The sequence below is a fragment of the Orycteropus afer genome, unplaced genomic scaffold (genome assembly GCF_000298275.1).
Source record: "Orycteropus afer afer isolate SDZICR_OR568_19922 unplaced genomic scaffold, OryAfe1.0 scaffold00641, whole genome shotgun sequence".
NCBI lineage: Eukaryota > Metazoa > Chordata > Mammalia > Tubulidentata > Orycteropodidae > Orycteropus > Orycteropus afer.
In genome coordinates, this window is record NW_006922228.1 from 174,716 (window position 1) to 196,178 (window position 21,463).

A 21,463-nucleotide genomic window follows, 5' to 3' on the forward strand; every position below is an offset into this window, starting at 1 on the left:
TCGGGCAGTGTTTCGTTCTGCTGTGCATGGGGTCGCTATGAGTCGGAAACGACTCGACGGCACTTAACAACAACAACAACAACAATACTTAAACTGGAATTGATAGTTCTTAAAAAAAAAAAATACCACCCAAATCTTGTCTTGTCTAAGACTGGATTAGTTTCTGTTTCTGATAATGATATAGGGTTTACAGGAAAGAGGTCTCATTTCTGCCTGACCTGGGCTTCTGATAAAATGTAGGAAATTGAGTATATCCAGTAAGAAAGGTGAGGAAATCTAACTTACATTGTTCTTACAAAGTAAATCCCTGTAAGGCATAATAAAAAAGAAACTGTTCACCTCTGAACAAAACAATGTGTACTTACCCATTGGTGGGGCTTCACTTGCAAAGCCACTTAAGTTCTTCCAATGGAGTTGCCTCCCAGTGTTCTGACGGACTATATACGAGATGGGCTCTGCTGAGTGATCTTTGGGGCAGTGGCAGTCTTAATCTTGGTGTGGTGTATCCATGCTCCTTTGCCACTCATTTTCGCCACAGTAGGCATGGACCGCAAGACTTCATAGAGTCCCTTCCACTTTTCTGTGAGGTCCTCAGGATTCCAGGCCTTCACATAGTCCCAACTCCAGGCTCGGCCATGTGTAGAAGGACCTCCAGGACGTGGGCTGTAGGCTGAGAAAGAGCATTAGCTTCCCATGGTGTCTGTTGCCCTGTTATCTGCAAATAGTTTCATAAACAGGTTAGTTTTTCATGAATATCCCCAGCCCCTAAACTCTCATTAGCATTGGTATAATTTTTAAAACATTTTATAAGTATTTACACACATTTAGGTTTCATAGGAGCTCTGGTAGCATAGTGCCTAAGGCACCTGACTGCTCACCAGAAGGCTAGCGGTTCAAACCCACCAGCCACTCCTCGGAAGGAAAGTTGGGCATTCCTACTTCCATAGTGATACTGCCTCGGCAACCCAAGGAGGGGTCGCTATAAGTCGGGGCCGACTCGACGGCAAACAACAACAACAACAACAACAGTTTTCATAGTAATCTTATAAGGTAGGTTATCCTTATTTCATAAATGAGCAAACTGAGTCACAGACTGTGGGCTTTTTTAAAGTCAAGAAGCTAGTAAGTGACCAAGTAAAGATTTTTTTTAGCATTGATACAATTTAAATCAGTGGTGTTTAAATTTTGTACTAGGGGTGCCCGTACACCACCTCCAAGGGATTTACCTTCAGTTTTTTTGGGGGGGCAACTCTGACTCTGAACAAGGCTGTGGGGAAGGTTTTTTTTACCCAATTTAATTGCTTGACATAATTTAGCTATGTGAATCTTTAAAGTTTGACTCATCCTTTCTACTTTACCACTAGATTAGTTTCACCAAGCAGCATAAAACTTCCACTCAGTATCCGAATGGTGAGATACCAACTGGATTATTATGCTAGTGAAATGAGTTCCGCTGTCAACCCCTATTGTCTGGGGAATCAGACCTAGGAATAGTCTCTCCCCATGGTCTTTTGGCCACCTTCATGGCTTTCTCAATCCTGCAGGGGAATGCCTTTCAAATGCGTGTATACTGTCACCTTCTGACTCTGTACCATTCTCAGTGCCTGGATAATGGTGATTAGTTCAGCCATCTGTGCTGATGTTCTATGAGGGAGCATCTGTGCTAACAAGACCTTGGTTAGGCTGTTGATATGTAACCCACCTTCTGTTGTCCGTTCTCCACAAAGCTACTCCCGTCTATCAAATGTGATAGCAGATATGTACAGTGGATGGTCAGAGAGATCTGGCCTGTTTGTGTATACCAGGTGGAGGATCCTGACAGTCATGATGAATGGGGTCTGCTTGGGGCAAAGTGGGCAACGGTGTAACCAGGTTTATGCTAGTTGCTAGCTAGATCAGCACATTTGTCTTGTTTCCTAAGTCTCCTAAAACACTAAGTCTTGTCTTTTGAAGATGGATTTGACCTAGTATCTGTGACTCCAGAGGGTATAATTAAGACCAATGACTAGAATTTATGAGGAGACAAATTTTGGTTGCTAATATTAAAGAAGCATCTCTAATGAATTAAAATTATACTTTTCAGGAATTTTGCATTTTCTTCAAGGTCACATTGTTAATTGGCAGCAGAACTAAACTAGAAGCCTAAGTTTCTAGATCCACAGGCCAGAATTCTTCACTACACCATGATACTATAGTAGGGATTTCTGCTTTGGGGGGCAGCTGGAGTAGATAATGTCTAAGTTTCCATCTAGCTTTAAAATTCTATGTACCTATGCAGCCTCTTGTTATGAAATGTAATGAAATTCTCAGTTTTTCATATGTAAATTGATGAGATTGGAAAGATAGCCTCTAAGGTTCACATACATGATCTCTCTTGAGTGTCCTTTTTTGATTAAGTTCAATTCTTAGTGCTTATTGATGTTATATTAGTAACTTGTAAATTACTAATCAAAATCTATTGGTGGCTAAATGTAAAAGTATGCAACTCAGATTCTAAAATTGTGGTGTTTAAATTGTTTAGTCTTTTCTTAGAAGCACCTGATTTAGATATGTGGATCCATGATTTACATGACAGCAAATATCAAAGAAGAAATTGTGCATATTCTATAAGCCATTTGAGATTTCATAATAGCCACTAGGAGAAAGAAACAAGAGTTTCTTGACCTTAGGGTTCATTTCCTCCACATTCTTCTCTAACACAGGGCAGGAAAGGAGATTGATCTACATACACAGTCAGAGGGCAGCAATGTTGAACTTTCTCAGACACAGCTGAGTAACTTAGGTCTGGCCAGTTTTACGGCTGAGAAGCTAGAGTTAGAGGGAGAAACTATCTATAAACACACTGAGGGGTCATGACCAGGAAAGCAAGAGCCTGGGAAATCAAAGGGGAAAAGAAGCTCTGCTTTTATCAGGTGTGAAATTGGCAACAACAACTTGTTTGATGAGATATACCCTGAATCTTATACCATCACCCCTAAGACCTTCCTCTCCCTCCCTGTAGTAGGGGCTACTGATTAGATGAGCAATACTCATAATAATGTGCTATGACTGGGGGTATAAGACACATTGTCCATATTTTATGCCATTGTAAACATTTTTCAGGGTCCTTAGAGGTAGGTGGGGGTGGAGATTATTTCCAGAAGGTGAAAATGTAGTTTGGACTTTTCCCCCTTCTCTTGGTTAGAACTCCTAATTCTTACTATATCAGAGTTTTTCAAATTTATTTTTAACTTTAATCCTCAGTAAGAAATACATTTTACCCAGTACAAACAAGCATATGCACACAAATACATATCCCATTGCCATCAAGTCAATTTCTACTCATAAGGACCCTATAGGACAGAATGGTACTTCCCCATAGGGTTACCAAGGCTTCAGCCTTTACAGAAGTAGATTGCCACATCTTTCTCCTGCAGAGCAGCTCGTGGGTTTGAACTGTCTACCTTTAAGTTAGCTGCAAAGCACTTAACCATTGTTAGAGCAGGGCTCCTACAAACATATATACATACATTGTATGTATCTATGCATATAGATAAATATGACACAAAATTGTCTCTAAACATTAACCAAAAAACCCACTGTCATTGAGTCAATTCCAACTCATAGCGAACCTTTAGGACAGAGTATAACTGCCCATAGGATTTCCAAGGCTGTAAATCTTTACAGAAGCAGACTACCTCATCCATCTTCCATTAGCAGCTGGTGAGTATGAACCACTGACCTTTTGGTTAGCAGCCGAATGCCTTAACAACTACAGCACTAGAGCTCCTTCTCCAAATATTAGATAGCCTTTTATATTTTCTATTCTAACCTAGTATCTGTTTAGATTTTTTTAAATGTTATCCCAAACCACAAAGCTGGTTATATAACCTCTAATTATGTACACCACCACCTATCTGTCAGTTTATTGTACTGTGGTGGCTTAATGCTGTGCTGCTATGATGCTGGAAACTGTGCACTGATATTTCAAATACCAGCAGGGTCACGATGGTTTAGGTGGAGCTTCCAGACTAAAACAGACGAGGAAGAAAGACATAGCAATCTACTTCTACTTATTAGCTAATGAAAACCTTAAGAGTCACAACAGAACACTATCCAACTTACTTGCTTCGAAATCATCATCAGGAGGTATCAGTTGCTTCAGGAGAACATCATGTTTTACGAAGTAGAAGACCAGTGAGGTTGAGGGAGACTCTTGGTGAGATACATTGGCACAGTAGCCACAACACTGGACTTGAACATGCTGACGAAAGTGAAGATGACACAGGACCAGGCATAGTTTTATTCTGTTGTGTAGAAGGTCACAATGGGTCATTGTTAACTTGGCAGCAACTGATGATAATGATGTATAGCCAGCAGTTTGAGTGATGACCATAGGTTTAAAATGACCAAAAGTGGCCTTTTGAATCTAAAAGATGCTGAGTCTAAAGTAGTAATACTCATCTGGGAGCATTGTAGGTAGGGTCCAGGCTGCTGCTAAACATTTACTGTGCCCAGGACAGTTCCTACAGAAAAAAATTACCAATATAAAATGGCAATAGCATAGATGTTGAGAAACCCTGCTGTATGGATAATGAGGCAGCACTTCTCAGCTTCAGTAGATTTATTTAGAATGATAGAAACTTTAACCTGATCTTCCTTTTCTCTTTTGCTTTGAACAATATTTGGTACCTTAAGAGAGGTTAGAGCAAAATCATCCTTAGGTTGTTTATCAGGTCTAACCCAGTGAATAAACAGAAAGGATCCAAGGAATGAGTCTCTTAGTTTCTTTCTTTTAGACTGCACCAGGCAATAACAATATTTGTTAGAATATTGTTGTTGCTCCTATGAATATTTTCTATGTTATGATTTTTATATCCTTCTCTTCTTCTCATTGAGCCATACTGATACAGAGCCCTTCCTCACTGCACCATAGCAGCGCTCTCAGAAAAGAAGTGAAGAGAATCTGGCTAATTGGATTAAACATGATTCCTAAAGCCCCGTCTCCTTACTTGTGAGATTTCTTGATAATGCTGTTTTGATGGGGAATTACCTTCTGCTGACCTTGAAGTGCCATCTGAAGCCCTAGTATTAAACCATCTCCCTTTTAGCCATGGTTCCATTCTTTATCTGTAGCTATTTCAGACCAGGTTCCTTTCATCATTGACTAGACATCTACTCTCAATGTAATGGTAGACCTAACCTCCAAATCCTGCCTCCTTCCATGCCTGGCAGCAGAAGTGCTCTTGAATGTCGTAGTTCAATCTGTTGGTGCTTTTTTTTTTTTCTTTTTGTTGGCTATTTTTTGGCTCCTTAGTAAGGTTTCCATGTGCTCTGAATGCCTTAGGTACATGCCACCAGAGCTCCTCATTCAGAGATAGCCTTATAAAACATATCCAGGTTACTTGCTTTTTTTTTCTTTATTTTACTTTGGGATGAAGGTAGGATGGAAGAAGGGAATATCTCTAAATCAAATATCAGAACTGGTAGAAAATAAAGACAGTGCCATTTGAGGCTATTCTCTACCATATTTGTTTTAGCATATTTACATCATGCCTCTCATACTACATAAACAATAGTGTTTGTGTTTAGTAGAGGAGTTATGAAAGGATCCCTAGTGATACAGTGGTTATGCACTCAGCTACTAACTGAAAGTTAGCAACAGAAAGGTCAGTAGTTCCAACCCACCAGTCTTTCCATGGAAGAAAGATGTGGCAATCTGCTTCTATAAAAATCTACAGCCTTGGAAACCCTACGGGGCAGTTCTACTCTGTCCTCTAGGATCACTATGAGTCAGAATTGTCTCAATGGCAATGGGTTTTGAAAAATGAATTATTGTAAGTATTCTATAATAAAGAGTGGTGTGTGTGTGTGTGTATGCTTATTCATTCATCTTGAAATTTTAGATTTCTGTTAACATGATAATAAGTAGTACCAGTAAATTCCAGAAACTACTGCTAGACTTTAAACACATAAATCCCATTACTTTTACTTCAAAACAGCAATGGAGATGCAGATTTATTTTAACCTTCCTACTCCTGGGAAGGAAGGTTGGGCAATCCTACTTCCGTAGTGATACTGCCTCGGAAACCCAAGGAGGGGTTGCTATGAGTCGGGTTTGACTCAACGGCACATAACAACAACACAACAACTCTTAGCTCTGATAGCATAGTGCCTAAGGCACTTGACTGCTAATCAGAAGGCTGGTGGTTCAAACCCACCAGCCACTCCTTGGAAGGAAGATGAGGCAATCTACTTCCTTAGTGATACTGCCTCAGAAACCCAAGGAGGGGTCACTATGAGTCGGGTCCTACTCGACGGCACGTAACAGCAACAACAACTCTTAGGTTGAGAGCTCTCGTGGCATAGTGCCTAAGCCATTTGACTGCTAACCAGAAGGTTGGTGGTTCAAACCACCAGCCAGCCACTCCCCGGAAGGAAGATTGGGCAATCTGCTTCCATAGAGATACCACCTCGGAAACCCAAAGAGGGATCACTATGAGTAGGATCCAACTCGACAGCAGTGAGTTTGGTTTGGTATTTTGGTATTCCTAGGTTAAGGATCTCTGGTGGCGCAGTGCCTAAGGCATTTGACTGCTAAGTAGAAGGTTGGAGATTCAAGCCCACCAGCCACTCTGCAGAAGGAAGTTGAGACACTCTACTTCTGTAAAGATTTAATGCTTTAGAAACCCAGTGGTGTGGGGGGGGTTGCTATGAGTTGGACTCAACTCAATGGCAGTGAGATTTTTTTTTTTTTTTTTTTAGTTCCTACGTTAAGAACAAAAAGATCACATATGAAATAAAAAAAATGGAGGAAATTAATGAGAAGTCAAGGTTTCTTATCTCTCTTTTAAATTCCATTAAATCCAGTCTCTTGGCTTTCCCTTTTGTAGTTTTAGAGTAAACTAAGCAGAACTAAAAAAATTTAAAAAATAAAAAATAAAAAAATACTTCCATTGAGTCAGTTCAAACTCATAGCAACCCCTTTTGTGTTTCCAAGGCTGTTAATCTTTATGGAAGCATACTGCCTCATTGTTCTTCCGCAGAGTGGCTGGTGGATTTGCTTTTAGCTATCAGTCAAATGCCTTAACCACTGCATCACCAGAGCTCCTTAAGCAGAACTAGAGGAATTAATTACGTTAGGTAAAGAAATGGTGGTGTATATGAAGCATTTCTGTAGAGGAGTATGACAGAATAAAAGGAAAGGAAGATTAGAATAGAGAGGAGAGATGAAATCATTGGATAAAGAAATCCCATCCTCTTTATTGTTTTCAAGAGTCTACTGACAGTTGGCTCTATGCTAGGTGTTAGGCAAGGCATATTATGCCAAATCTTTGCACCTGGCCATTTACAAAGTATGTCTTAGAAACTGAATTACAGCTCACAAATTTTTAGAGATTGTATTATGTAAGGGGCAGGGTAGTTGGGCCAGTAGTAGTGATGGTGGTGATTTTCTTGGTTTTGCCTTTGTCATTGTTTCCTTCCAGATAGGAGTGTTCATCATTCATGACCTTGGTATACTTCAGTATATCTCAGCGTTCTGAGGACAAGAAAGATTTGGAGCACTTGACTTTCCCCACGGGCTGCCTGGGGCTAAGAAATGGCATTAGACTCATCACAAATGTCTAGGAGAAAGTCTCTGTTTTCTTAGAGGAGGAGAGGAAGGAAGAACCTGGATAACAGGGGAATCCTGAAAAAAGAGTGAAATTTTAAGTCATGTGTGGTGCAAGTGTTTTGTGTCATTTATCTCCAGGTTACAAAAAGAATTGTTGTTGTTATTGCTGTTTGCCGTCGAGTCGGCCCCAACTCATAGCGACCCCTCCTTGGGTTTCCGAGGCAGTATCACTACAGAAGTAGGATTGCCCAACCTTCCTTCCAAGGAGTGCTAAAACTCTGTAGCACCTATGAGTAGAAGCCACTTTTTTAATTCATCCCTCCTTTTGGACTTGAAGTTTATTTTATTTCTGCTAGTTTGTACACGTCCTATTTCTTACATTCCTGGACTGACTCTCCTAGGGTCTTCTGTTAATCAGTTTTGTACCTCAGGGTTTATAATGATTGGAAGCATCTTTGTTTTATCAGCAGTTGATACTTTACTTGGAGACTTCAGTCTTCTTTCAAGTAATTTTGCTCAGCTTCCACACATTTTAAACACTGACTCATAAAGTGCTTCTTTTTATTTTTTCATACTTCGATTCTTCACCCCAGCATTCCCATTTAGAGTTTGATAGGCTGTAGTCATATAGATGTGTATACACTTACTAATTTATGTTGTGCCATATTCTAAAATGTGTTTGTATACAGCATATGTGCATGAGATGCTAGATCACTATAGAGAAGGATGAGGAGAAAATCCTTGCCATAATTTAGTGTGGGGTCCTGTCCTCATCAGATGAATTAATGTTAATTCATCATACTCAGATATATATTGTAAGACACATTCAAAACATAATTGCTATACAGAGATTTTCTCTGGCATGTTATGCTGAGTCTGAGAATGGTTGCATGAACTCTGAGATACTATTAAGGGTATGAGCCACAGGCATTATTACAAAAATAGGGTGGTACTGGCTTTTTACGTGCACATGTAAATGAAAAACTGAGCTAAAACTAATTCTTATTCTAGGATTTTTTGAGCCCCTTGGAGAACTTAGATTTTGGTTTGTAAGACCTTGTCCCTTTTCCTCAGATCACTTAGTTGAAACCCTAGTCCACATCACTGACCTCAGCAAAAGTCACAGAAGCAGATGTGGCTTGAGGTGAAGAGGGGAGAGCTTGTATCAAGTCACTTGATTCCCTTCAGAGAACGTAATCAGGTTACTGCATCCATCTCCTTTTGTTGACCCTCTTCTATAAACAGGAATAGGAATTCTTGCTACTGGATCCCTTTCATCAAGTATCTTAGCTTGCTGAATGAAAAGCCCTATAAAAAGGCGATGCAGCCCTAATAATAACAAATACTATCCTGATAGTTATTTTGGGCAAGAGCAGCTTTGTGCTGCTCTTGATGTCCATCAATGTCTGCCATTCTTGCCCTGCTATTACCTTTCAGGCTTCCTATTCTTAGAATCATTTATGAGCCCTGGGCTTGGGGGATTGCAGCCCCCAGGGTTGGAATGCCTAGCTTGAGTGGAATGCAGACGGTTTGGCAGGGTGGAGGTTAAATAAAGTTTGCCTTGGCAGCCCCCTCTGCTCTTGGATGGAGGACAAGTAACTCAGGAGTAGGAGTAACAGCACAAGTTTTCATGTGGTGTGGTACCAAAGAGATTCTTCCATGTGTGAGTGTAAGTGGTTGACCAGGTGTTCCATCAAAGGCCAACGAAGCCATGCTGTCTCAACCAGGTACATGCTAGGGAAGCCTTGGCAGTCTTGAACCTCATGATCATGTCACTCTGAAAAAAATGCAGGGACAAAAAAAGAATAAATGACATTGAAACTCAGAGATCTTCCAGGACCTCCAGATTTGGTACATCTGCTCCCTCAAAGTTATTGGCTCATGTTTGAAAGTAAGACAAGGGGGAAAATGCTTTTGAAATTAGACCAGTTGCCAGGCAGTTGGCAAACATTCCTACTTTTGTGGTGCTTATAATTTAGTTGGAAAAGTAAAGCTGCAAACAAATGAGAAAACAGTTAATATTACAAAGTAAAATGGTTGTTCTAGCTGGCGCTATAGGACCAAGTGCTAAAGGAGTTCTAAGGTACAAGAGAGCACCTCTAGCTAGAATGGTCAGGAAGGACTTCATGGAGGAGGTTAGTTTAAACAGGTCTTGCCTGAAGGACAGACTTCAGCTCCATGGAGAGAAGAGGCCTTGTCAGCAAAAGGACAGCTGGGAGCAAAGGGAAGACATTGGAAAACCTTGGCACAGGACAAGGGGACTTGAAGACAACTGGATGTGATTGGAGTGGGGTGAGAGGGGGACTTGTATACAATTACCAAGCCTTAACATTTAAATCTGTGGAACAGGCTATGAAAAGGTTATAACACTTTCCACTTGAGGAGAGCTGGAAAGGTTTAGGAGTAACCTCACCTAAAAACTGGGGTTAGACTAGAGGCCCTTTGAGAGAACAGATTCTAAAAAACAATATATGGTTCACAGTGGGCACTCAGTAAGTAACATTACTACTGGTCTTCAAATGCTGTGATCCTAAAATCTTGGTTTGGCTTGGCTTCAATTATGAGGGTTTATGCTAACTTTGCTTTCCCCTATCCTGATTTCTCCCCTGGCTAATGACTTGCCACTTCCTTTCCTTCAGGTTTACCTGAGCTTCCTTCTCTCTTCCCCTACAGGTGGCTAGAGGTACAGGTAGATAATCTGACATGTCCACAGCACTGGGTACAGTACCTCCAGCTTCTTCAGGAATCCATCTGGCCTGGAGGACTTTTGCCTAAGTTACCACGGCCTGTAAGGACCCAAGAACAGAAGGTGGCTACTAAGAAACAGGCTTTACAGAGTCTGATGGGAGTCCTGCCAGGTAATTGGACTGCTGAGATTACATACACTGGTACCTGTTTCTTTCCCATCCTGCTTTTTCCATCCTTACTCCACACTTTTCCCCCTTTTTAAAAGGGTCTTGAATGAGGCCCAGAGTCAAAAACCTTTGAACCACCATTTCTTGGGCTAATAGGAAGATAATTGATTGAGCTAGGAGTATTTATTTTATTTTATTTTTATTGTGATTTGGGTGAAAGTTTGCAGAGCATATCCATTTTCCATACAGTAGTTCACATACACTTTTTCTCATGACATTGACCGTGATTTCCCATAATGCTACAGCTCTCTTCCCACTTCCTCTCCATAGTTACCTCTTCCCTCTGTCCTTCCCTCCAGTGCACTCCTGCCCTCCGAGATGTCTCCCTATGCATACACAGCTCTTCTATTCTGCCATGATTGATCTCTCCAAGGAGTGCATCTACCTAATGTAAATGTTCAGCTCATATGCCTGTCTTTTGTTTGGCTGGAAGCTACAGGGGTTCCATCAGGCTTTATCTGACCAGCAACCCTGGTTCCTTTTTTTTTTTTTAGTGATTTTGAGTTTTATTACACATTGTTCTCCCACTCTATCCAGGATCTCCAACATAGCTCCCCCTCAAAGTGATTGACAGTGGTAGCAGGGCACCATCTATCTAGTGCTTCTGGTCTCATAGTCATACAGGCTGAGGATCGCATGGTGTACCAGTCCCAAGGACTAATTACTTCCAAGCTTCTTTGGTTTTCTTCATTCTTTGCTCTGGACAAGGAGAGACCTATCGTTGCATCTAGATGGCTGCTTACAAGCTTTTAACATCCCAGTTGTTACTCGCCAAAGTATGATGTGGAACAGTGTTTTTGTATAGTATTTTAGAGGCTGCGATTCTTATATCCTTCACTCTGGTAATACTGCAGCAGTGAAAGGGATCACTATGGCCAGACCTTAAATACTAAAAGAGAATCCTGCAGAGAATTTTTAGAAGGGTAGGAGAAGCTCTGCCTGTGCTGCAAGGGCAGGTTTCAGAGCCATTCCCATCAAATGAAGACTAAAGGTTCTATGCCAATCCTGACATTTTGGGACCAGAGAAGAAAATGATACGTCCTCCAGTAGCTGACACTTGATAAATTAGGGCCATTGAGTAAGATGTCATCTTTAGCAATAAGTAAACCAAAGCTTGAAGAGATTTTATTTCTTTACTTTGTATTGTTTTGTAGCAGGCAGGGAAGGCAGTTTATTGCCTGTGGGTGTAGTAACTAGGGAGAAGTAGTGAACTCTTAGCCTAGGCAAACAATTTTAAATATCTCCTTCCAGTTTTTACTCTTATTAACCTCTGTTCTCAGAAGTAGCTGCATTATAGTGACAGGTTACAAAACTATTTCTTGAGGCCCATTCTTATTTGGACACTGAACCTAAGACAACTGCTTTTCTTAGTTTTTCCCCATGCTATGGAGATTGTAGTTGGCTATGTTGCTCAGAGGTATGCCAACAATACCTAATTTGTATAAAGTTGGCAGATATCTTGGGACATGGAGATATGCCAGATATCACTAAGGAGGCTAAGGAGATAGTCTCCTTAGAATCTAAGGCTTAAATGGTACCACTAAAATCCCATCTGTTCTTCCTCATTAGATATTGTAGTAGAAATCCTTGGAGTGAACAAATGCCGGCTGAGCTGGGATCTAGTCTTGGAATCACTACAGCAACCCCTCATCAACAGGTAGGCTCAAAAAATGTGTCCACAACATCAGCATAACAAAAGCTATCTCAGATCTCAAGGGCATCCAAGGTTTCTAAAAGAAAAGACCACATTGAGAGGATTGAGATGATGTGTTTCACTTACCATGGGCCCTGACTGCAGATCCTGATGCCTGGTCTGTACATATGAAGTAAAATCCACACTACCAGCCTTTTGATGGCAGTTATGAGGTAGTAGCTACTACTGGACCAGCCACTGTCCGTATTTGGAAGAACTCGATGTAGGCCCTCAGATGAGGTACTAAAAATGCTGTTATCCTCTGGGGTTCTTGTTGTGCTTAGGAGTCTTTTCAACACCTGCTATCTCCTGTGAACACTGCATGACTGTCCTGTGGCCTTATGTATTACAGGCCTGTGATGATTTTCACCATAGTTTATAGTCTTACTAGCAAAAGCATGATTAGTGTTATGATAAAATATTATCTTTGCTTACTACGAGACAGACAAGATAATGAGGTTGGAATCCAATAAAGTAACCCAGAAAGGCTGGGTGAAGACTAGAATAATCCATAGAGGTGGATAATATTCTCTAGTACCTTAGGAACCAATGCTTTTGAAAACTATTGAGTGCTCTTCCACTCCTCCCTCAAACTCTCTCCCAATGTTCTGCATCTGTTAACTCTCACTCCTCCAGGGCCCTGAGTTTTGCCTCATTGCCTGTATCTAACCTGTGATCTATAGTGATTGATTGCGAGAAATAGCAATAGTCAGAATCTCTGAAAATTTCTAGTAACCTGATTTAGCAGGCATTTTCCCTCACAATTCTTTGGCAGTATTGATGTGCTAATGTTGACTATGTAAGTAGGAAATTTTCTAAAATCAAGTCTCAAGTACTATTTCTGGATTTGTAACCTTTAGTAATTTAGCAAACATGTATCTCATGGTATCTACAGATTACAGTGTAAGGTCCACTAAGGATATCAGCAATGAGTGTGGGACAGAAGGGAAAAAAAGTAAACGTCACTAACAGGATCTCATATCTCTTGACTGGTATCTTTAAGTTGTTTTGTCCATTTGTTTCAGGCATTTGATTTACTGCCTTTGGGACATCATCCTGGAATTCTTGGATCTCAGAGCCTCTGTTGAAGAGTCTACCACAATCACCTCTGCCTCAGATACCCCAGGCAGTCCCAAAATGATTGGTGTCTCCTCTCAGCTATAGGCCATGCAGTTCTCCAAGATCAGGAAAGGAGAGTTGTCCAGCAACCCAAGACCAGCCAAGAAGGCTGTGCGCTGTAGGACTAGGCTACAGCTCAGAAGGCCTAGAGTCACAGTGGCATTGTTTTCCCCCAGTTCTCCATTTGCAGTGGGTGACAGGTGAGAGATGTGGACCAATTACACACATATCCACTTCCATATCTTTTCTGTGGTGGTTAGATTATTTCTGATGGGCAGATCCTGAATCCTTTGGAAAAAAGAAGCCGTGAAGTAGAGGAATGAGGCCAGTTTTCCTTTTCCCTTCACCCTCCTTGATAAAATTGTCACCTGCCTATAGACTGGCCCTGTGCACACATATACCAAATCCATTGGCACATGACATCTGCACAGAAGAGGAGGAAACTATAGCAGATTTCCTTTGAAGAAAAGACAGACTTCTGAGCTCTCTCTTCCCACTAAAACACTGAAAATTCATTCACAATCACCCCTAATGGCCAGACTTCTAGTTTCCCAACAATTCCAGAAGAGGGAGGGAACAGATTTCTCAAGGGACTTCTTACTTATTGGCTGTTGTCCAACAATCAACCTTTGGAGGATATCATGAAGGCTGCTTCCCTGGGTCACTTTCCTGACCCAAAGACTTCAAAGCAGACTGCCTAGGCTGCTTCTGGTAAATCCATCAACCCTTCACACCCTTGCTTGAAGGGAATAGCATCACAGATTTTATTTTCTTCCTTTGAGCAGTTCAGTTTTTGCCTTTGTGACCTACCTTCTCTTTCTTCCTTCAACAAAATTGCATAGCAAGTTATAATTCAACCTCAGCCTTTCCAAAAAGAAGTCCCACACTTGAGAATGTCCGAAGAGTAGGAAGTCCTGATATAATGAGATAATCTGTCTTCACAAATCTCTGGTAGGGAATTTATACTCTGAACAGATAATACAAGCAAGTGTGCAGGGGATTAATTATCCATGAAAAGCTTTTTGTGCCCTATTCCTTGAGGATCTAGTTAACTTTTAAGAGTCAGTAGTTAGAAAAATTAGGAAGAATTGTTGGTAGAAAAGGAGGCAGAAGTAAAGTCATGTGTGATGTGTTACAAATTAAAACCATTTAAATAGCTGGTAAAAGGTTTAAAGTGTTTCATGCAGAGTCCTTTGCTTTCCCCTCAGCCCTCCAGCTTCACCCCTGCTGTCTGCAACCTGCTTTCACTGAATTGTGAGACTCTCCCACTTGGAGGAGTCTTGAAGGTATACTGATGAAAAGCAACTTACAAAAGCAAGTTAAGAAGTCCTTTTACCCTTGTTTTTCCCACTGGTGACTTATAGGGTCACAGAGGGTTACAAGTCGTAATCAACTTGATGGTTTGGTCTTTTGGTTTGTTTTGGTGACAAGATGTGTTCCTATGGAATTGAGGTTTTTTAGGTGCTTTATTAAGGAGCCCTGGTTGTGTAGCAGTTAAGCACTTGGCTGCTAACTGAATGGTCAGTGGTTCTAACCCACCAACTGCTCTGTGGGAGAAAGATATGGCAATCTGCTTCTATAAAGATTTCTAGCCTTGGAAACCCTATAAGGAGTTCTTCTCTGTTCTATGGAGTAACCATAAGTTGGAATCAACTTGATGCAAATGGGATAGGTGTGTTGTTGAGGAACATTGGTGTTTCAGTGGTTAAGCACTCAGCTGCTAATCGAAAGGTTGGTAATTCCAACCCACCAGGAATGCTCCACAGGAGAAAGATGTGTGGCACTCAGCTTCTGTAAAAATTTACACCCTGTAACCTTGTAGGGCATTTCTAGTCTACCCTATTGGGTCACTGTGAGTCAGAATAGACTCACATGTACTCTGGTACCAGTTCTGGCTCAGATACAGCACCAAATCAGTTAGTAACCTAACATACCATAAACTCCCTATGGCTATAAATTCTAAGGAATCTTTTGACACTTCCAGCCCAAGGTAAACTTCCTTATATTTCATATTATATAAGAGACCCCACCTCTTCTCCACCTGCCTCAAAAAGATAAGCTGTCCTCAGACTATCCTTCCACCCAGGAGGGAAATAATGATTATTGCTAAGGAAACAATCAAAATCCATCTGGCTTTGAAAAATACCCTGCCAAGTTTGGGTAACAGGTTCAGACAACTAGGAAAATCAGCATTTTGGAAAGATGCCACAGGTGTCAGGAAAAGATAGTTCCCAGTTGATTAATGTGCTGAAAGGCAAAGAAGAGTTGGACCTGCACTAACCCAGAACATTCTTGAGACTTCCTTTGCCCTACTCAGCCCATTCATATAATCATAGCACTCAATAACAGTGATTAAGTCCCAGGTGCAATAAAAATATGTATAAGCAAGACCCATGCCTATTTGAGTTAGGATTTGAAACTTAAACTACTAGGAAAATGTATTTTTTTTTTTCCTAAAAGCAGTACATGGGTAGGTAATCCCAGTGATTGATTGATTTAGCAACTCTATGACCTCATACAGGGTCCATATTCTTTCTCTTTCTGCTTTGTCATTGAAAACATGTTAGCTGAGTCCTTAGACTAACTACCCTCATGTTTGCTGAAGTTTCAGGCATCGTATCCAGACAACAAAGTCCACAAAAGAATAGGGGCATTTGTTCTATGTTTTCTTTTAAAGAAAGAGGAATCCATTTCCTTTTTCTTGACTCATTGACCAGAACTGTTCAACTGGCAGTGAGAATGGCATTAACATGATTGGATTGCAATACTATTTATCCCTGAGGAAAGGTCACCCTTCATGGAGGTTAGTTACTTGAAAAAATAAGTGGGTATTAGTAAGAAAGTAGCAGAGAACAGCTGTGAATAGACACTGCCTTACAGGTCATTCTGCCAAAATTCAACAAACCCTCCATGGCGCTCTAAAAACATCAAGTGTTAGCTGAGGGCACCATTTGAAGCACTTATGTTAACTTACTTAACCCATACATCAATGATGTAAGATAGAATCTATTATCCATCTCCACTTTATAGATGGTGAGCTCTGGTGGCAGAGTGCCTAAGGCATTTGACTGCTAATCAGAAGGCTGATGGTTCAAACCCAGCAGCCACACCTCTGAAGGAAGATTAGGCAATCTACTTCTGTACAGATAACCACCTTAGAAATCCAAGTAGGGGTCACTATGAGTTGAATCGACTCAATGGCAGTGAGTTTGGGTTTTGTTTTTTTTTTTTGGGGGGGGGATTACTTTATAGATGGGTAACACGAGGCATGGACGGATGACTTGCTCACAGTCACTTGCAAGGAAGTGGTAGAGCCTTGTGTCTGTCTCCAAGTTTACATGAATAACCAATGTACTAAACTGCCTTTCTGTCTTACAAAGTAAAGTTAAGACCAGGTTCTTGCTTTTAAGAAGTCGATATCCTATTATAAGGAGTTCTGGTGGTGTAGTGGGTAAGGCACTGAGCAAACCAGAAGGCTGATGGTTCAAACCCACCAGCTGCTTGGCAGAAGGAAGATGAGGCAATCTACTGCAAGATAGGCATCACTATGAGTTGGTATCGACTCAGTGGCAGTGGGTTTGTTTTTTTGAGGGTTAATATAAGGAAGTTTAAGTTACATATATGGACCAGCTTTAAAAAGTGCATATGCTGTACTACAAACATTCCTTTGCCACAGGAACCCCATTCAGCCAAACTTTTACTTGGCAAGCCTTGGGTTAAGCAGCGCCCTCAGACCTGCTGTTTATCCCAGTCTTTGTTTGCATAGAGCAATGTATATTTTTCCAGGAAGAAGACAGGAAGGCTAGTCCACTGTGGTAGTTAAGGTTATGTGTCAACTTCGCTGGGCCTGGTTTTGAGTGGCTAGGCAGCTGGTAATAGTTATTCCACATGATGAGCCTGGCAATCAACTCCATGGTGGAAGCTGCCATAAGTAGCTGTTTTGGGGATGTGTTCTGCTTCCCATATATAAGTAGAAACTTTGAGAATGGTCTGCAGCTTTTTGGCACTCTTGAACCCTGCATATAGCCAAGCCATTGTTCAGCAGCCTGCCATGCCCTGCCAATCTTGGGACTTCTGGATTTGAGTTAGTTGCTTGCTGTGTTGTTTGGTAATATTGGAACTGTGCCTTTCTACTTGTCAACCTTGGGTTTGTCAGCCTCAGCAGCCAGCAGCTGCCTGAGTGAAGAAAAGCCTACAGCTTCAGTGGGCTGGGAACAGAAATCAGAGCTGAAACCCAAGGTTGAGGGGCTTTCACCCAGCCCCTAGAGGCCTGGCACTTTGAACTTGGACTTCTAACCTCTCAGACTATAAGGGAATAAATCCCTGTTTATTCTAGCCATCCCATTTGTGGTATATTCCTGTCAGAGTGACACGAGGTAACCAAAACATCCACCTACCCCTATCCCCTCACCCTCATTCTGCTGAAAGCAAGTGGGAATGGGAACCAGGGAAGAAGTCAACATTGGAGAGAAAAAGAAACCTAGATATTTTTATACTCCAAGGCCCAACTGGGCAAGCTCTGACATATCTTGCCATCTCTGTTTCCTTTCTACTGGGGTAATCAAAGGGCAGTCAGTGGTTACTCACATTCTTTGTGCACAAAAGAATGAAACCATTAGAGGGTGAATTGCAACTAATGAATCTCCATCACACCTTTGTGGTAATAAGGGTGGGAAGTGCTGCTACACATAAAACAAGATTTCTTTCTTGAGAGCCAGTGAGGGTAGATACTGCCTAAACATTGCTACCACATCCTAAGACTTGTCTAAAATTTCTTATTACACAAAAACAACACTGGCTTAAAAAAAAAAAAAAAAAAAACCCATAAACCCAGAAGATTGTTTAAGTGTCAAGCAAGAAATAAGCAAACATTAACAGAAACATCATGACTAGCGCAGTAGCAATAGTGTGTAAGGCATCTCTAACATGGTTGAGACAGTATGGGCACCAAGAGTTAACTCGGCAGATAATGTGCTATACACTCATACTGTACTATCATCAGCCTTCCTGAGCCTCCTTGCAATCTACCTATCATTTCCCATTTCCCACCTGTCTGCTCCTTGGAAGCAGAAACAAGATGTCACAATACAGAGAATCACTTCTGGCTCCAAGGTCTTTGCACTGACATGACAAAGCCTGGTTTCCCCGCTTATCTTGATTCTTCAAACCTCACCTACAAGTGCTTCTATATGAGACATCAGCACATTGTTTCTGGGGTATGGAGAGTTGGGATACAGAGTGAAAGAAAAATAACAAGAAAACAACAGTATCAAGATTCAAATTTAAAATTAGTAAACAGTCCTTGAAATGATATTCATTGTTCTTTTTAACGCGAAGCATGATCTCATTGTCACTAGTTAGTGTTAACTTAGAAAATACAAAGTAATTTTAATATTAAAGTGTTGTAATGATTAAGAAGGTCTGTGGTTCAAATATACAAATAATCCACACTTTGACTCCCTCCTTTTATGTTCCATGTCACTGCTGCACTCTGTTATAGCAGGCAGTGGAAAGTTGGCTATAATGACTTCCAGGAGTTTCGATTAATCTGTGAAGGTAAAGACCACATTAGGTCAACACAAAAGTCTGTGATGGCAGATCAAGGGACTAACATGTCTACAAAAGCTATTACTTGTCTGCACCTGGTTGAATTGGATTTGGTGATTTTTAAGTCCAGGTGATCAACCCTTTTGCCTGTGTCCCTTGTTTAAGAATCATCCTGCCTCTGTAGCCATCAAGCAGATTGTGATTTAGCCAACCTTCTACATTTTATATCTTGCTGTTAGGGAGGATAGAGCTTATTAAGAAGGGGGGAAAAAAGTTTTGGAGTTTACATTCTATATTAATGTTGCTCTTACTGCATCCAGGTTCAACAAAGATGATGGCAGTCCTGTTCCTTTCCAGCTTCAAGTGGTTTGTGTTGAATGTTACCTTCTGTTATCTATAAATGCAAGTGATTCTTTTATTTGCATTTATAGATAGATGCATACGCCTTCATATGTGTAAGATAATCACATGGACCTGGTTGGCACTAGGACTTTTATTTGGGGACAGGATGTATTATGGAGATACGAAGGCATGAAGTTGGATGTAGTAGTTCTGTAGAACTGTAGGGACTTACATTCTGCCCCAAGACCCTGTGTTCTTCCCTCTTCTGTTCATTGGCTCGTGCTCTTCCTTCCATCAAGTAGATTCCTGTCCTTTAGCTAGCATATACAAGCACTCTCTAGTTGTCAGGGCCAACTCAAGGTCCATCTTCTCCATAAAGTTTTATCTAATCAGACCAGCCAGTACTCTTCTTCCTCTGAATCTGTACTGCCTCTCAGACCAATGTGCCTGTATATGGAGTCTTTAGTGAAATATAATTCTTCAAGGACAAGGAATATATCTTGGGTCTCTTCTAATTATATCCTAATGTCTCCCCAAACTCCCTATACATATATCCAGTGCATACTCAAAAAGCACAAGAGGTATAAAATACTGAATATCATTTAAATTAAAGGAATTTTGAAAAAAAGATGATGTTTACTAACTTTTAAGAGGTAAAATATCTGAATAAGTCTAATAACAATTTGCGAGGGACAGGATATGGAAGCAGGAAGAAGGAAGAGGCAAATTTTCATCTTTAGGACCTTATATCATTATTCAACAATAAATGTCAAATAAAATAATTTTGTTTTAAAATTTCCTATGCCATAAGAAGTTGAAAGGTACTGCTTCTGAGAACCTAGCAGTAGAATCCTTGCCTTAGGGCAGCAGGTGTTGAGGCGCTCTGTCTGTAGTATTAATATACTAAATGAGAATGCATCCAAGTAGGAAAAAGAATAAAAAATTTGTGGATTACAGTCCATCCTTAGACATTTAAGGGTAATATTCTATTCTGTACCATCAGCCTAATGTGATACTCTTTCCTATTTCTGACTGATGCCTTTCCCCTTTTTAGGAGCAATGAAGGTTACTTAGTTGATTGTAGTCTGTTCTGATGAAATGTCAGAGAAGACAGGAGAGGAGAATATTTTATTTTGTTGATGTTTTTGTTCCCAAATGTGACTCTAAACTTCAGCTTTGTGACCCTGAAATTCTTTCACATCCTCTCCTTTACTCGTGCCAAAATACAAACTTGGACATTTGTGCTTTTGTTTTAAAGTTAATTAATTTTATTACCTTGATTTTATTTAAAAGGTAAAATGGTTTGTCTTTGATAAAAGGCTAGTACAAGAGCAAATCAGCTTTGAAAAATGAAGGTGTTACTTGCTTTCCTCCGTTTTTGAGCATATTATTTGACATGGTCTGTATGATATAAGGAGCTCTGGTAGCATAGTGCCTAAGGCATTTGACTGCTAACCAAAAGGCTGGCGGGTCAAACCCATCAGCCACTCCTTGGAAGGAAGGTAGGGCAATCTACTTCCATAGTGATACTGCCCTGGAAACCCAAGGAGAGGTCATTATGAGTCAGGTCCGACTCTAAGGCAGTGTATTTGGTTCTGTTTTGGTATATGATATAAAGGAGCTCTGGTGGCATAGTGCCTGAGGCATTTGATTTCTGGATCCAAAGGCTGGAGGTTCAAACCCACCAGCCACTCCTTAGAAGGAAGGTTGGACAATCTACTTCCATAGTGATACCACCTCAGAAACCCAAAGAGGGGGCACTATGAGTTGGATCCCACTCGACGGCAGTGCTTTTTTTTTTTTTAAAATGTCCAACCTGCACAGTTTTATAACAGTACTGATTGCAGTCTAAATATGTGGACTAGGAGGTTCTCTAAATGTAAGCTTTTTTTACAAAAAAAAAAGTCCTGATTTCAAAATGGTTCTTAAAATCATCCATTCACAAAAATACCCAATATACCCTGTCTGCTCTTCAGTCATCTATCTTCAACCACTTTTCAACTCACCAGTACCTGGAAAAAAGGAAAAAAAAAAAGAAAACGTCCCTCCAGAAAATATTCTCAACAACTCCCTCCTTCCCCAGACACACATTTGTAAGGAATGCAATTACCATGAAAGAAAATAAGAGCAACTTTCTCTTCCATTTGCTATCTGACTTCTTTAAAGTTATCCTTGGATTCCTTTGGTTAATTACTTCACACTTTCCCTAACAGCTTATCTGAATCATACCTTAGATAAGGTTCTAAATTTATC

The 21,463-nt window shown here is 40.6% G+C and overlaps 1 protein-coding gene across 1 annotated transcript in view; it reads left to right on the forward strand.

Moving 5' to 3' along the window:
* SNX19 (sorting nexin 19) overlaps positions 1 to 13,366 on the forward strand; it is a 59,005-nt gene extending 45,639 nt beyond the window's left edge. The window contains exons 9-11 of the mRNA XM_007956619.2: positions 10,268 to 10,452; positions 12,079 to 12,166; positions 13,228 to 13,366. Of these exons, the coding sequence (XP_007954810.1) occupies positions 10,268 to 10,452; positions 12,079 to 12,166; positions 13,228 to 13,366 (412 nt within the window). The remainder of the gene's footprint in view (positions 1 to 10,267; positions 10,453 to 12,078; positions 12,167 to 13,227) is intronic.
* The last annotated feature ends 8,097 nt before the right edge of the window (positions 13,367 to 21,463 follow it).